Source organism: Spea bombifrons, chromosome 2 (genome assembly GCF_027358695.1).
Source record: "Spea bombifrons isolate aSpeBom1 chromosome 2, aSpeBom1.2.pri, whole genome shotgun sequence".
Lineage (NCBI taxonomy): Eukaryota > Metazoa > Chordata > Amphibia > Anura > Pelobatidae > Spea > Spea bombifrons.
Genome location: NC_071088.1, coordinates 34,605,300 through 34,622,171, shown reverse-complemented (window position 1 = coordinate 34,622,171; position 16,872 = coordinate 34,605,300). Strand labels below are relative to the sequence as shown.

The window sequence follows — 16,872 nt, the reverse complement described above, 5'->3', positions numbered from 1 at the left end:
GTACAAAATTGTCTGAAAAACCGAACACTTACAGTTTTATCTTTTAGATTTAATTGGCCAATCAATTTTCTGTCTTCAGAGGGATCTACCAGTTCTCCACCAATAAACAGCTCTACTTTTGTATGTGCACTATTGGCTTTAATCCGATTAAGAATGCAACGACGAACAGAACCTATTGTGTCATTTGTGTGAGACCATATATCCAGATCCTCTACTTGCCGGCCTTGATTTGGAAATCGGACCACCAGTGTTAAGTGTTTGCCACGGAAAGCCCTAAACACATAAAAGAGAGCCATCTGACATATCCATACACACAAGAAAACAAAGATAAATAGAACCTATCTGTATTGAAAACTAAGCTTGAAGTACAACTCAACAAGCGATTGTGTATGGTTATATTGTCTATGGAAGCTGGATTAGTTTTTATCATTTGTAGACCATAACGGGCAAACCTTGACATTGGAAGAATTGTCCGCTCCTCGTGGTAGTCACTGTCACATTCATTGATGTATTCCTTCAGGACAGTCAGGACCCGGACCATTCGGATTGCTTCTTGTCTTGCACAATTAATACTGTCTTTGTCTCCATCCAGTACACACAATGTGTCATATGAAGCCTTCAAACGATCAAAGCAAGACTGAATGAAGTCCTCATGAATCTCCACCTACAAAAGAAACACGACATGAGCATGTGAAACAATAAGTGGAGAATTCTACTAAACATGGCATAAAATGTTATTAATATGTTGACTAAAGATAAGAAATCATTTCGCAATGGACACCAAGTAATGAGAATTCACTACACATAAAATGCTGGAATAAATTTCTGTACTAACTCTATAAAATGTAAATAAAGTACAAAAAACATCAAAAGGTACCTATATCACCTGCTTGCCTAGGTGTAAAGGCATACCACTTTTTACTGTCTCAGTAGTAGTAGTATAGAAGTATGTACAACAAACCATATTTATGAAAGACAAAGTCCTGAACGAACACGAAATTATAGTATTAGGTTACCTGGTTGACTTGCAACCTTGGCCCAAGATTGGTGTATATTTCCTTCAGAAGGTCTATTGCTCGAGTTGCAATGTCATCACTGCCTTGAATCACAACCTATCAAAAATATAAAACAGGAATTTAATGTCTGTTGCAAAGTTGGCATAGAGTCTAAGCGGTGACCAAGACAATATACAAATCCTGGTCACTGCTACATATAATTTGAGAAGAGACGTAAGCAGATACATTGGTCTCCATGTTGGTGTAGGGGGGATACTTAAAAGTTAAATTATCCAGATTGAATCGGTTAAAGAGACAGCCTAATCTCCTTGACACTTCCACCATAGAAGACTGTGTATTAAAGTGCTGGATCAGATGGGAAGAGATTAGTTCACATGCAGGGAGATGTATCTAGCTGAATGCATTTATTGCAGGGGATTTGCTGGGGTCACGGCTGACCTCACCCGTAAGGTCATCGGAGGACAGGATATGCTTTGCAGGGTTTGTACAGACCCTGCTGGGATATCCAATCACTCCGATGAGGCACAGATCACGGACAATATGATCTCTATGCTGTGGGGACTTGCATAGGGATCACAGTGTGATCGGCGCAGGGGGAAATCGCAGGGAGAAGAGTGAGAAGCCATGTTGAAATGATTTAAAAAAAACAAAAAACAATAAAGTTCGCTAAGTGATGCCATTGTGACATCACTGGCATTAACAACATGTTCAAGAGGTCCCTAGGAGGACCTCTAACCACACCGCACAAAAAAAAGTTACATCCCATTGCCCTAACACAAAAGTATAACCCCTCCTGCCCCCGTTCACAACCCCCAAACCTGTTAAGCCATAAGTATAAAAAATACCACCCTAAAGGGTACTATATGTATGGGATGGATCTGGCTCTCTAGAAAGAAAAGAAAAAAAAAAAAAAAAAACTAAGGATGTGGGGTATCTCCATAATCAGGAGATGCAGCTAAACAAGTTTGGCCGGGTTTCTCTGCCGTAACACATACCCTGTGCAACAAATCTAAACACAGAAGTGTTGGCGGAAAAAAGTTCAGGAAATAATTTGAGGCCACCTTTGACAGTGATTTTTGGCCAAATCGGGGTATTTGGGCATTGTTCATGCAGCTGATACAATAGTCTGGGTTGTCTGCGTTACAGAAATATACTTTTTTTTTTTTTTTTTTTTTTAGGTATTTTTGGTTTAAAATTAGAGTTGCAATCCCATCATACGTAACGTAAAAATTCTACTAATAATGTACACCTTATAAGTGCTGGGAAATCCTTGGAGGGGATTTTCCATCACTTTACCTAATTTTGTGAGGATTGAGAGGGGAAAAAAAAATATAATTTTTTTTTCTAATTTTCACTAGTTTTTACTAAATTTCTCATCCTAAATTTTCAGCTAATCATCTAACTATGGTATCAAAAGAAAGCTCTATCTTTCCTTGAAAAAAAAACAAAAAAAAAAACTATATAGTTTACATGGGGTACACTATTCGCAGGAAAGGAGAATAAATCGCTGAACCGACATACAACAAAAATCGCAAATGAGGTACCAAAAACTCCTGGGAATGAAGGGGTTAAAGATTCTCTCACGAGTACAAATACTGAATGTTACTTTAAGGAAAAATAAATAGCTGAACAATTTTTTTAAGCAGTGGAAAGTTATTATAAGTAAACTTATTATAAAACCTTAAAAGTGGAAGTACATTTGTTACAGGGATAAAAATATAAAAAGACAAAAATACAAAAGTAGAAGCTTTAACTTCAACATACTCTACTCTAAACAAAGAAAGCCGTTTAAACGTATAAGCCACAGGCTATAGAAGTTTCCAGAAGAAAAATCAAGTTCAAGATAAGTGGGACATGACAGATTCTGAGCAAACAATGTTAATATACGCCAAGACAAAAAGGCAATTTCACATTAAATTAATCATGTGTTTATCAACTATAGCAATAGGATGTCTGTGCTGTTTTTATGTTACTTTAGAATGATGAAAATAATTACACTATACATTGCAGAATAAAAAACTTTAAACTGTGGTACAAATACTAGAATATTTTAACAAATCTATGAAACATGTAGAGATATACAACCCATGGACCAAAAGAAAGGACAATGCTCACCCTCCAGAGGTAATCAAGTCCAATGAGCTCTAGATCATCCATCATGTAAGCACGTCGTTTTGCTACGAGCTTTCCTTCTCGACAGTTCACAGCTTTAAAAAATCGTTCAAAACATTTCATGCCATTCTCTGTTAAGAGGGACGGATCTAGCTGCAAAACATTGTTTTCGAAAAAGTCTTTGTTAATGTCTGGGTCCAAGTCCGGTTCGTCTCCCATGAGTTTGGAGTACCACTTGAAACAGGCCTCACGGTCACAAAGGTAGACTGCGTTTTCAGCCAAACACTTCCATATTTGCTTTGCCTGCGGGGCACAAAGCCAAAGCTGGCCATCTTTTAATAAAAACCTGCATACAAGTACATATAAAACAAGAGAAACATTTACCAGCAGACTGTGTATGGAGGACTATTAACCTTAAACAGTGGAAAACCATATACGCAAGACATTGATATCTAAGCAACGGCACTTAACTATTTAAATCATTTAGTAAATCAGAAAAGATCTAAATGTCGATAAACACACTGCTACAACAGCCAAAGATGGTAAAAAGAAAGGCTGCTATGACTGGCAGAGGCAGCCATCATCGCCGCACAGAAACAAGCATCGTAAATACACAAACTTACACAATGCCTATTTTTATATAAAAACAGAATCAGTGACATGGGGGGAAGACACGCGTAGTGGGCATACTGTGCATGCGTGAACCGTCCCATACCAAGAAGCACGTCTTTAGTCAGATCTGACCAATATTTTATGCAACATGGATGTGTCCAGCATGTTATGGGGGGGGGACATAAAAATTTCTTATATCCTTTCATTTACATTTTAGTGGAATGTTATTAGTGATTAAAGAAATTTAAAGAAACATTTTCTCACTACAGTTGTCATAAAATTTTTGAAGCTTCAGTAATTAAAATAATTTAACAAAAATTAAAAAAAAATTGTTCATAATGTTTAACTACCCTAGATGTGCGGCAAAGCTCATATTTGGAAATGTATTTATCCTGCATAATGCTTCAGTCTTGTCTTCGGTAAATGTCATATTTTAATGCACTAAAATACTACCTCAGAAAGTTTAGCCGTTCCTGGACTTCCTGAACATGGCTGTATCGACTTCCTGGTCTCACAGTCTGTGGATCATATTCTCCGTGTTCTGCAAGCAAAAATATAGTATTTGGAGAACGTTGTTTAATCGCAAATATTTTAGACTTAAAAGTATTTGTGTAGCTCACTAAATACGAATGTCAGTTTGCAGATTAAATACTTTTCAGGATGCTCTCTGTTTTTAAATGCACAACAAGACCACGTCAACAGTTGACATATCAAGGAGACATTTTTTCTGATGCCATATTTTTTGTACTAGACCTTTATTGGCCTTGATCTGTAAAAGATCTAGCAGATGGTATACGCAATACATTCTAGGCACATAAGGTAAGACACATGCTTAAACTGCATGATCATATAGTAAACAATTGTGATCAATCCTCTAACGAGGGTGCTTAATGTAAAAACAATACAAATGTATGACTGACTCCTGACAACTTCCTTAACCAAACTGGAAGACTGAACATTGCCCATTGATGTACATTGTGAAGGGGCAATCCCATATCCTGCAAAATAGTTCCAATACCCATACATTACGCAGGACCCTCTCAGCCCTTTTTGTATGATGGGTGCTGGGCTTTCATTAGACAGTGCAGCCGCAGTTGTAATTCTAAACTTACTACTTCCTTATTCTAAATTTAAGCTTTAGTGAATAAAGCTTAATTTTTGGTAAATCTTACTACTCAGACAAACTCACTGAGTACAAAAACACACAAAAAACCCAAAACACATACTGTCATTCCCAAACCAATAGCTGGTATAAAGTTTATTGGATTATATATGTTTGTATCTTTTGACCATAGCGAGTTATAACCCATTCAAAACAAGCACCACTCCTCACCATATGTTAATGAGAAATTAGTAGCAGACATTACATTCTCTGAGATATCTCCATAAGCCTTGACCCTGGTCTTACTTTATTTTCAGCAATGTTCATGAGATCTCACATTCATCATCAACAGCTTTAACTGGCCTGATGAAAAAACTCTGTATTCAGCACCAGAGTCTTTTTCCCCCCAATCTAAAATAAATAGCACTACTCTCGTATTCTGTGTGGCGAGCCATCTTTCCCTTTATCTCTGAAAATAATTAGCATGTCTAGGACAAAACCAATGAATAGAAAGGTCATACAAGGACTCTGTTACCTTTGGAGTATTGCCTCATGCTATCCATGTAGGATGAGAGATTTTCGGCCACCAAGGTAACAAGGGCATGATTATGTTGAAGTTGGTTAATTAAATCATGGCGGTAGAAGACATGAGGGCTGCGCTGGGTTTGACTGCAATTAAAATGCAAACAGGTTATTAGCTAATAAAATTTCACCTTCAGGCAACCGATAACTGGAGTGCCCCAGGGACAGTATTATGCAGTACATCTTTATGCAAACAAATCTCGCAAAAACCATTCTGGATGTTGCCCACAGATAACATACAAAGTAAATTAAACACCTCGTTCAGCAAATGGTGAACCCGTCACCTGGAAAATATTACATAAAGCCAACAGAAAATCTAAATGCTGTGCAAAGCAATATTTCCTTAAATGGTCCAGCATTTTTAGATACTTTTAATACATTTCATTACTTGTTTTTTGTTAAGGGAAGATATTCTCTTTGCCCTTCGTCCCCTGTTTGTTAAATGTGTCAGAGAGCAAGAGCGTTCCAAGCAGCTGGTTGTCAGATGTATTCGAGGGGGACAAGCAGAGATTAAATGGAAAGCAGAATATTTGACAGTAAGAATGAAGGGACAGGCTGCAGAATGCTTGAGCGGGGATGAAGTAATTGTGATAAAGGATCTGAGATGGACAGAAAGGAAGCATTGGATGGAGATCATCGTGACAGTGTTATCACATGAATTTGTTCCCAAATGTTTGTTTAGTGATTCTTTATAAAAAAAAAAACATTCTGTAGATCACCCCATGAACTGGCATGGTAGGCTGTTGAGCAAATCAAATTGGATTCCTGGATTGGACTCTGCCATGAACTTATTCATGTCATTGACAGCTAATGGGGAGAATCTATTGGAAGTGCATGGACATTACACCATCACAAGCAGCCAAGACCAAAAAGCAGAATTCCCTAAAACAGTTTTCCAGGTGTTTCCTTTCATTGTCTGACATGGTCCTGATGTATTCTAGAAAGGCAAAATAAAACCTATGTATTGGCTCTATTTTACAAAGGCATTGGCTTCACTTTACAAAAAGTCCTATAAACTAAATGTCCATAGCTCTTTAACATTATATATAAAATGCCTCCGCACATACTGAACTGTATTAGATGGTGTCAGTTTTCCAGTGTGCACAGCAAATGTTTAGAACATAAATACAATGTTAACACTACATACACTAGATGATACATATAAAGCAGAGATCTTCCACATAATGTATTGCTTTTTTTTTTTTTTGGTAAAATATGAAGAAAAAAAAAAAGGGGAACTAGTTTTTCATTTGAATATTCGGCAGCAGACTATTAACTTTGCAGACACTCTTTAGCCGCATGGTTTGCCAACTATCCACAGCATACGGATTTCAAACTGTGCAAAGGTTATGAGAACAGCATGTTCTAGCAAAATAGCTGCTGTTTAATTTACAGTTAAACCAGTTTTTATTTTTTCTTCATCTGTAAAAGATTGTCCATAGCCGGCTTGACATTTATGTTGAGAAGCAAAAGGAAGGTTCAGTTGTCTGATCGCACAAAATCATTTTATTACAATATCAACAGTTTATTTACAGATTGCAGAACAAAAAAAAAACGGTACCTTAAATTTTGAGGTGCTTCTCCAAACAAACTACATATTTCTCGAATTTGTTTAAGTGCAGGAATGACCCATTTTTCATTTGTACGCAGCTCTTCTATAAAGCGATCTATCCACTGAATCTTCTGAGTGTCACGATCCTTCAATGGAAAAGTTACAGTGAGCTCTTTGTTCCCAACGTTATGGGTCTGTATTAAAGAGGAATTAACACTTATTTGTATAAAGTCATACATTATACAGCTCCCTCAGAGTAAAACAAGGCTCCCCATAGGCTGAAATGACAAGTTACATTTTAGTCTGCTCTGTACAACATCAGATTCTTACATTTTACCATTTTAAGCTAAGCCATAGTAATCACCCAATTTTCAACTGGCTGCACAATACACCTGTTAACACAAAAAGTCCGGTTTAAAGACCTGATGCAGTACAGAGAAGACTTCAGGAGACTTGGTTATCAAGTGGCCATGGGAGAGTCCTTAGTTTTCTCAGGAAGAGAAGCTTTATAACATATCACTTAGTCTAAAGTAATAAATTCATATTTTACCATTAGCATTTTAGTATGAATAGCAGATTGCTGTAAATCAGTTACTTGCATATAACAAAAATACACCAATGATCTCATACTACAGGTGTAAACATGATCACACAAAAGGCTAAATTAACACCTTTCACTGCATGCTATTGTGTGATGACTGATGTTTTCATCCAAATACATACCAGCAACGTATAAACAATTAAAATCACTAAAAATCAAATATAATCAGTTCCAAGGTTTTGTTCAAAAACTGGGGGTCAGCTGTATTAGCACTTTAGTTGCCATTTTTAGCCAGTATGCAAATTTAAAAGCACCATATTCATCTAATATACCAAAGCTGGTAAGGGTGTTTAAGCACCCAGTCAGCTGTCGGTCACAAGATATGTTACAAGCAGACCTGTTATACAATCTTGTATATACCAACACTTGCTGATGTAATAAAAAGGTATGGCCCAACGCACAAACTGAAATGTATTACACATTATGAAGTCTCCTTGAAAGATTTTGCTGTATGCCATTACAATTCTAAAAAGAAACAAGAATTTGATCTACCTGTGAACAGCTGTAATCCAGAATTTTAATGTGCGCACTCAAAGCCTGGTCCATGATATCAACCGGAACGTCATCACTGTGTGCCAAGTTCCACAAAAGGTTTAAAACCTTGTGAGCCATCACGCCATCTTTGTCATCTTCTGCTAACCGACGTATCAACTCCAATAGTTTTTCCCTCTGTTTTTTACTTGCGTTTGTCCAACTTGCCTGGAAATTCAGAGGAAATCATATTAATCTCACAACAAGACTAAACTAGGGTGCGGGTTGGCAGCTGGGCTGATGTGTTTAAATTATATTCAATTCCATTCTACAGAGCGGTGCTTACAATGGCTTGTACATAAAACACTTGTACATGACACTTTCAAAGCCCATAACTGTACACACAGCAGCCTCAGAAAATGTATAAAATGTCATATATATATATATATATATATATATATATATATATATATATATATATATATATATGGCAAAGAATGAGAAGAGGCTATTAAAATACTTTACCTTGAAACAATCAAACAAGTGGTCTAGTTGTTCAGGGGAAAAATCCCATGCTAGTTTGGCCAGGAGGTCATGGACATTCTTCACAATGGCTTCATGTTTTCCTGCCTGAAGAACAAAATGACAGGTATCAGAAATGACATGTTCACTAAACAAGTATTTTTTCTCCAATAGGTGTAAAAACTGCACCAGAAACATATTATGAAGTTCTGAGAACAGGGCATATAGGTGAAGGAATAATAAATATGAAGACTAAATAAAGCTTTATTAATGAATATAACACTAGTAGATTTACTCATTTAAGTTTTGGATTGGGGTCTACATTTTCAAGTAGCCAGCTTAAACAGGCTTGCGCAGGCATGCAGACAAGAAAGGTCACCTGCCAAACATATGTATTACTTTAAGTAAATCTATTAAAAACATTCAATTTAAGCAGTCATTTATATTTGTACACTTAACAAATATGGCAAGTAGCTTATAATACCAAACTCATAAACTCAGTACATCACAGTAAAAAGAAAAAAAAATCTGGTACCAACACAAACAACAGGTTTTGTTACTTTTTTTCACTCTGCCCAATCAGCATTTACAAGAGGAAGGAAGCCTTATATATTATATTATATATAAATATACAAATATAAAAGTGCTGACGCCATTAACTTGTCGGTAGCAGAAGTTAGACTGATGAGAGCTGGACAGTGACAGTTGGCTTAGCAGGATGTTCATCACTCATATACAATTCTGCAAGTTTTATTAATAAAGTAGTAGTTTATTTAAGCGCAGATTACGTACAAATTTACTGGTGTGGGGTGGATTGGAGCAGCTGTATTGTATGTATAAAATTTATAGATACCACTTACATAGACTGCATCTTTTCCTCAATTTATTTTAGGGCAAAACCTCTAGTTTTTGGTCAGCACAAAAAATGTGTGACAAAATAAGGCATTTGATTGTACGTACATGGTGTGTTTTTGTTCTTTATTAAATACTGTTTAGTTACAGATTGGAGTTTAGTTGATTAAGACATTTTGCCCATTTAAACTACTAGTCAAACATCTGGGGAACTTTTTTAAGTTTCTATAATATTGGGGAAATTCAGTCTTGCTGCAAGAGACTGCATCTGCCCATCATATGCCAACACCCTACTACTACTGCTGTTACTGCTCTTTCATCGCCCTTAATCTGGTGGGACCTTTTTCATTTATTGGCAAACTTCAGTTCTGCTCCAAGGAGCTGCATTTGCCGGTGCCTGCCCAGTGCACTTCTATTGCTGCACCTCCTCCTCACTCACCTTCCTTATTCTGGGGGATACATTCTTATTTTTTCTAATATGGATGATGTGTGTCTGGTGCCTGTCTTGCCCTTTTCCCTGTAGCTCACTTTCCTTCCTTACTCTGAGGGTTGAACATTTTTATAGTTTCGGGGGAAATTCAGTGTCCCCTACGGATATGTGCCAGCATCAACCAATCCCAGTGTCCTGCTAATACTGCTGCGATATCACCTCCATTACCCTGAGGCATTAACCAAACCGGTTACATTTTTCTGAAGAACCCGAGACCCATATACCATGCTGCTGCTGGCGGCTATGTGGTGCTGGTGCTGCCCTAAGCCAAGCCAAACTGCCGGAGAACAAAATGTCACCTGAAAACTAATGTGGCAAAAATGAAATTTTGGTCTGAACCAATTTTTCTTGCCATGCGCAAGTCTATTATACACTGTACTTAATGTTGACATTTTTTGGTGCTAAAGTTCATTTCATTCCCACGAGAGCTCCATATATAAAACCGGACACTTTACCTTATTAATGACCCAAGCATATATAGTATGCAATAGCCTTCAGTTACCAAAACCTAATCAAGATTCAATTACCTGTGCTGCCCAAATGTTGTCCAGATCCTGCAACGTTAGGGCTTTTTCTTTGATAACGAATCTAAGAATCTTCTCTAGTTTTTCTACATATTGAGGCTGATGCAGACTATCCCGTAAAACAATTGAGAGAATGTTGTTCTGTTGTATCCATTCCTATAAAGCAATTACAGAAAGAAAACCATCTTCAGTATTGATTAAAAAAAAATCCTTCCTAATTGTTCTAAAGTCTTAAGTCACATTATTCCAAAACAAAGAACTCTACAAATAATGAAAGCTGTACTTACTGCCATTCGTTCGGCAGTGAGCCACTCCTCCTCCTCTGGATTTCCATGTCTATGTGTATAATATGATACACTTGATATCACTTTGTTGACTTCATTAAGTGCATTCATTTTTCCATTGAAGGAAGAAATTTGTAATAACCTGCAACACAAATTTAGTTTTAAAATACAGCGCACATTAAGCATCTACATTTCATCAAGGAAAGAAAACATACTCCAACAGCAAAGAGGGCGGTAGTGGGTGGAATTCTCTTATCAAGAGATATTAAAATTAATTTCTTACATTTCTAAAGCAGCCCTTAGACCTGTACAAAAATCAGCGACGTAGAAACAAGTCCTTCTGGCATAAAGGTGTGCGCGTACGTGTGGGTTCCGATGGAATAAAGCTCACAGTACCTAATGAAAGTTGAAATCATAAGGTTTTCAACTCTTATTCATCTAATTTGTGTTGGTTTCCTCTATGATCATATACTGGCTTGAGGTTTGATTTTGCTATTACATTTTGATTAAAATCAGTCTCAGTGCTTTCATAACTGTCAAGTCTTCAACAACAAAAATTACGGCAACTAGAGCAGTTAATCTTACCTAAGTATCATTTTAAGCCTAAAAATTTCTAAATTTTTGACAGTTTCTTCTTGCCCTGGAACACGAGAAGCTAGGTTTTTAAGGGATTTTATAATCATGGAGAGGGCATCATTTTTGGCTTCGTTCTTTGCTTCTTTTTTCAGCTCATCGTCTGTTAAATTTTCTAGAAATTGTGGAACCATTTCTATAATTGGAAGAAAGTATTTCTTGACTGTGTGAAGAGTTAAAAAATCGTAGCATTGTCCAAATGGCCTGAAAAAAAGTAAAAAACAAACTGTGTAAATAGCTAGACACCTTATAAGCTATGCTCATTTGTTTTTCTAGTTTATCTAATCGCATCATTAGTTTACGACATTTTTAATTGTTTTAAAGAGCCATTATATTCCATAGCACTGGGTAGACAGGACATAGGTAGTAATATAACATACCGCATTTGCTCGATTATAAGACTAGGTTTTTTTCAGAGCAAATGCTCTGAAAAATACCCCTCGTCTTATAATCGGGGTCGTCTTATAATCAGACCTCAAATAGGTCTCACTATGAGACGACTAAGATCCAGATCCCCCGCAGCTGTAGGGGACCTGGATCCTCCTGATCAAAGTTCCCCGCACCGGTGCGGCATCGGCACGGGGAATTCTCTGACAGTCGGGGAAGGCCTGCGCGATAGACGCAGACAACCCCTGCTACTAGACACACCTCCTTCCGGCTGCAACGTAATCTACACGCTGCCCCGGCTGCATGACAGGGGAGTCAGAAGCACCGGTAAGTTGGGGGGGGGGGCAGGGGAGTGTTAAATGGGGGGCATAAGGCATTTCTGGAGGCAGAGTGTTCTTTGAAATGCCTTTTAACCCCCTTAATGCCACTCTACCTCCTGAAATGCCTTTTTAACTCTATGCGCCACTCTGCCTCCTGAAATGCCTTAAACCTCCCTATATGCCACTGCCCCATAATATGCCTTTTAACCCCCTTAATGCCAGAGTGGCATATAGGGGTATAAGGCAGTTCTGGAGGCAGAGCGGCACATAGGGGGTCAAAAGGCATATCATGGGGCACAGTGGCACATAGGGGGTCAAAAGGCATATCATGGGGCACAGTGGCATTTAGAGGGTTAAAAGGCATATCATGGAGCAGATGTGCATAACGGGGGGGGGGCAGGTTGGAAAATAGAAGGAAATAAAACCAAAATATTTTTCTCAATCATAGCTTTTATTAAAAAAAATAGTTTTTTTGGTAAAACTTTTTTCCTATAGGGTCGTCTTATATTCAGGCTCTTTTTTTCCTAAATTAATATTCAGATTTGGGGGTCGTCTTATAATCGAGCAAATACAGTAATTTGACTTATAGAAACAAGCGAAGAGAGTCCTGCTCAAATCTAGGAGGACATAATTGTTAAGTACAAAAATTGGGTTAAAAATACTGTTAAAAACATATATTAAAAAAACACTTACTTTATGAGTGCTGCAATGATTTGGACATTCAGTGCGGAGCCATTCATGAAGCGATCATGCAGTATCTGGAACCCGTTTAATGTGCCAAATTTATTTATGAGGTCTACTAGCCAACCCTTGAAACAAAGGGGAAAAGACAGACGTTAAAAGCAAAAGAAACACTTTAGTTCACATTAAACAATCAACCCAAAAAAGAACATACACATACTTAAATAAGCCATAATATAAAAACAGTAAAGCCAGTGTATAAACTGGACTACTTGTGTGCTCACTTTAAATGCTGCTGTGTAGACACTATCACTTACCATGCCCACAAGAGGCTTAGATTGTGTTCTTGGAAACCATATAGGTGTGAAGCATGGGTTACTTTTTTTGACCAGTTACAAAAGCACCCGCTATAATTAGTTAAGGGCCAAGGCACACCAATATGATAAAATGTAGCAGTCATTTAACTGTCTGGAGAACCCAATCTTTGTATCAAAGATACAAATTAAAAAAAAAAAAGCTCTAAAAAGCTGTGATGTTGCTGTGGGTAATGTTCTTTTAAATGCTCTCCCTTCTCGAGTGACTTCATCCTAATTATGTTTAGACAGAGGGAAATAAAAAAAAATGAATATAGCAGGGCTCGACAAATCCCAGGCGCCAGGTCGCCATGGCGACAGAATTTTGTCCTGGCGCCTAGGTGTTTGTCAGCCTCTTACATCTGCAAAAAATTGCCCCTGTGTCACTACGTGGGGGCGCTGCTGCTGCTGTCTGCCCAGGAGTCTGGGCAGACAGCACAGCCACTTCAAGCCCGCCCTCAAGCCCGAGATCACTCCCACGGAGCGATCCTGTAGGCTGAAAACGAGGTTGCAGGAAAACCAGCAATCGTGTTTTCAGCTGCCACAGGCAGCTTCAGGGAAGGGGGTTGTGTGTTGACACAACATCCCCCTGCTGCCTGATCGCTCCATGAGAGCGACAGTGCAGCGTTAACCCCTTCAATGCCGCATTTAGGGGTTAATTCCCGTTTTGTAAGGGGCTCTGCTGCTGGTAGTCTGCAAGACCAGCAACAGCAAAAACGAGCCCCCAAAAGCTCTTTGATGACTCCTGTAGGCATGGAAGCCTACAGCAGTCATCAGAGAGACTCCCCCTGCAATGGCTTGTTAGAGGCAGCTTCAGGAACAGGGGAGAGGGTTCTTTGGTCTCTCCACAAGTGTGGAGACCAGCCCCAACCCTCCCCTGCTGTCCGATCGCTCCATAAGAGCGACAGTGCAGCGTTAACCCCTTCAATGCCACAAATGTGTATGACACATTCGTGGCATTGCAGGGGTTAACATTTGTCCCCAAAAGCTTGTGGGGACTAAATATCAGTCAATGCTGTGCTCCAATGGAACATCAGCATTGAAAGAGTTAAAAAAAATCTAAAAAAAAAAAAAATCTAAAAAAAAAAAACAGCACTGACCTGGAAGTCCAGGGTGCTTCCAGGTCAAATGCTGTGAGTTTAGTAAGTGGGCTGATGATGATCAGATCACTCCTGACCAACTGTTAGTTTTAAAAAAATCCTGGCTCCTAACTTTTTTAGCTGGCGCCTAGATTCACAACAAATTTGTCAAGCCCTGGAATATAGTACTGGCAACAAAGCACTGCACCAATTTAAAATAGAAAATAAGTTATATGTTAAACTAGACTAGTCCAGCAAAGGACAGCCCTATACCTGGTCTTTTCATGAGGCCCAGTTCATCACCTTCCCTATTGAAACACAGCCTGACTGCAGATAAGGACCACCCAGTTTGCCTATTTTTTTCTAAACTTCAAAACCTTATTTGTTCCTTGGTCTTGTCTTATACTAAGTTAATACGCATATGTCTATCCCATGTGTGTTTAAATCCCCTCACTTCCCACTTTTGCTGGAATGGGTAAGATATAATGGTGGTCGGGTATAAGTCAATGTCAACATGTGCAATGATCCAGGATAGGCTCACCTTTGGTGAACGTGGATCAGGTGGTCGAGCAAAAAGCTCATCTTCCGCCAACTGGACTCCAGCAGGAACAGTCTCTGACGGACGTGTACCATTGTAGATATGAAATTTACAATGAGGATTTAAGGCCATAGCAAGAAGTTCAAGAAGGGGAAACCAGTCCTGGGAAAGCTTGGCCACACATAGCTCCACAAGGCGATGAGTGTTGTTAATAATACACCTCTACAACAGGAAGAAAAACAGATTGTTTAAACATTATACATAAACATGGTAGAAAAAAAGTCCCAAACATTTGAAAGTACGATTTATAGGACCAATTAAAGTACCACTTTACCACAGATTTTTCACATTTTCAACAAAAAAAAATAGCACTGATATACGAAAGCATAATATATTGAAGTACATATTGCGTATCTTAGAACGAGAGCGAGGTAGGGGTAAAAACCCACAACAAAAAATACTCACATGAATCTCAAACTTCCAGCCACTCACTGCCTCATCAGTGAGAATTTTTGTAAAAGATATTGTTAGCCCATCTCGAAAGAATCGTTGGCATGCCTCACTTTTCACATCAAGGCCTTTATAGGGGGTAAGAGAGCAATATTAGAGTTTAAATATCTAATAAATCCCAACATCTTTTCTTGCCTTTTTACTTTGCTTAAACAAGATTTAATGTTTAGATTTAACAAGTATCATTGGGGACCTTGAGGTTTTTTTTTTTTTCATGATAACGACAGGTAGAAGCAGGAGTCACTCCTTCTGAAGAAGCTCTCAAGCGGCGGCAGAAATAGTTAGTCTAGGTCTCCTATTGCCATATTTTCCTCACAATTAGCTGGTAAGCACAAGCAAAGGATGTCTGAAACAGCTGGTGTTTTCAGACGTACTTTATACTTGAAGTACTTATTTATAGTTAAAATGTAGTTTGTACTAGAAGTATTACCTTTTTTACTAAGATCAATAGCAGCTTCTAGAAGGACTTCTAATTCACCTTTAGGCAAAACTGGAACCACCCAGCGAGGCCTAGAAAAACGACAAACAGAAAATGCATGTTTGACATGCCCCATCAGGCAGTTTTCCAAAATTTCTAAATGGTGTATTATGTAAGACGTCGGGTCATACACATTCATTCTCATGTCAGATAAACTGTAAGATGCGTTAACTGACTGGATGCACGTTAATCTTACTAACAGAACAATCAGCATTTGCCAGTTATGCAACAATGTAATATTAGAGTTCTTTATAAGTTGATTTGGAACTGGAGCCACATTTAGAAAACATGACTCTCCTACTATAGTGAATAAACCCAAAAACCTGTTTTGTTTTTACCTGTTGATCATGTCATCCAACTTGGCCAAGTCAGTATGAGGAAAAGCCGGCTCCTCATCTTCAAGCTGAGGTGTGGCATCCACCTGACCCTGCTCATCTGGAGGGCTAATGGGGGAATTTTCATTGGATGAATCAGGAGAGGAGGTCTATAAAAAATAAAATAAATTAATAAAATATATATATATAATACATTATAATATTATATTATAATATATAATACATTTAACACACACACAATTATGTGAAAAAAAAACCATATTCCTTTACTTTAATAATTTTTTCTCTTCTCCAATAGATCTTAGAAACACGTTTTACTGTTGGCTGTTAATCAATGCCCAATGAAACCATTTACTTCCCTTACCCTAGTTTAAGGGGCATCACAGGTTGACACAAGCGTGACACCAACTGCTGCTTTTCTCCAGGCCACATACACGTCACATGTAAAATGCAGCATGTGGGATGAATTATTGAGCAATTCGAGCAGTATTGACCCATCCCACATACTGCAGGGTAGCACTTTACAAGTCACCAACATCTGAAATGTACACAAGTTCTGGGAAAAACGGCAGCAGCTTAGTTGATATCTGTTAGAAGTACACACGTAGACTACATAACCAAAAGTATGTGGACATCTGACCATCACACTTATACAAGCTTATTGGACACTCCATTCTAGACCAAGCTTTGTGCACAGGGTCAGAGTCATGCTGGAACAGGAAGGAGCATTCCCCAAACTGGGGCCATAGAGTTGTAAGCATACAATTGTCTAGACGAGGGGCGTCCAACATGCGGCCCGCAAGACCTCGAGGTGCGGCCCGCGTAAGATCGGCAGCCA

At 38.4% G+C, this 16,872-nt stretch overlaps 1 protein-coding gene across 3 annotated transcripts in view; it reads right to left on the bottom strand.

The window, feature by feature from the left end:
* The window catches only part of USP9X (ubiquitin specific peptidase 9 X-linked), a 60,761-nt gene that overhangs the window by 19,829 nt on the left and 24,060 nt on the right, over nt 1-16,872 (bottom strand). For 2 of the 3 annotated variants that reach the window (XM_053457440.1, XM_053457441.1), the window contains exons 3-19: nt 16,038-16,183; nt 15,652-15,731; nt 15,177-15,289; nt 14,715-14,933; nt 12,754-12,869; nt 11,306-11,557; nt 10,724-10,862; nt 10,440-10,592; nt 8,574-8,678; nt 8,070-8,276; nt 6,986-7,170; nt 5,378-5,511; nt 4,194-4,281; nt 3,132-3,474; nt 1,017-1,112; nt 453-664; nt 33-273 (exon numbers count right to left, since the gene is read on the bottom strand). In XM_053457440.1, the coding sequence (XP_053313415.1) occupies nt 33-273; nt 453-664; nt 1,017-1,112; nt 3,132-3,474; nt 4,194-4,281; nt 5,378-5,511; nt 6,986-7,170; nt 8,070-8,276; nt 8,574-8,678; nt 10,440-10,592; nt 10,724-10,862; nt 11,306-11,557; nt 12,754-12,869; nt 14,715-14,933; nt 15,177-15,289; nt 15,652-15,731; nt 16,038-16,183 (2,829 nt within the window). The remainder of the gene's footprint in view (nt 1-32; nt 274-452; nt 665-1,016; nt 1,113-3,131; nt 3,475-4,193; nt 4,282-5,377; nt 5,512-6,985; nt 7,171-8,069; nt 8,277-8,573; nt 8,679-10,439; nt 10,593-10,723; nt 10,863-11,305; nt 11,558-12,753; nt 12,870-14,714; nt 14,934-15,176; nt 15,290-15,651; nt 15,732-16,037; nt 16,184-16,872) is intronic. The other variant, XM_053457442.1, reaches the window with a different exon arrangement.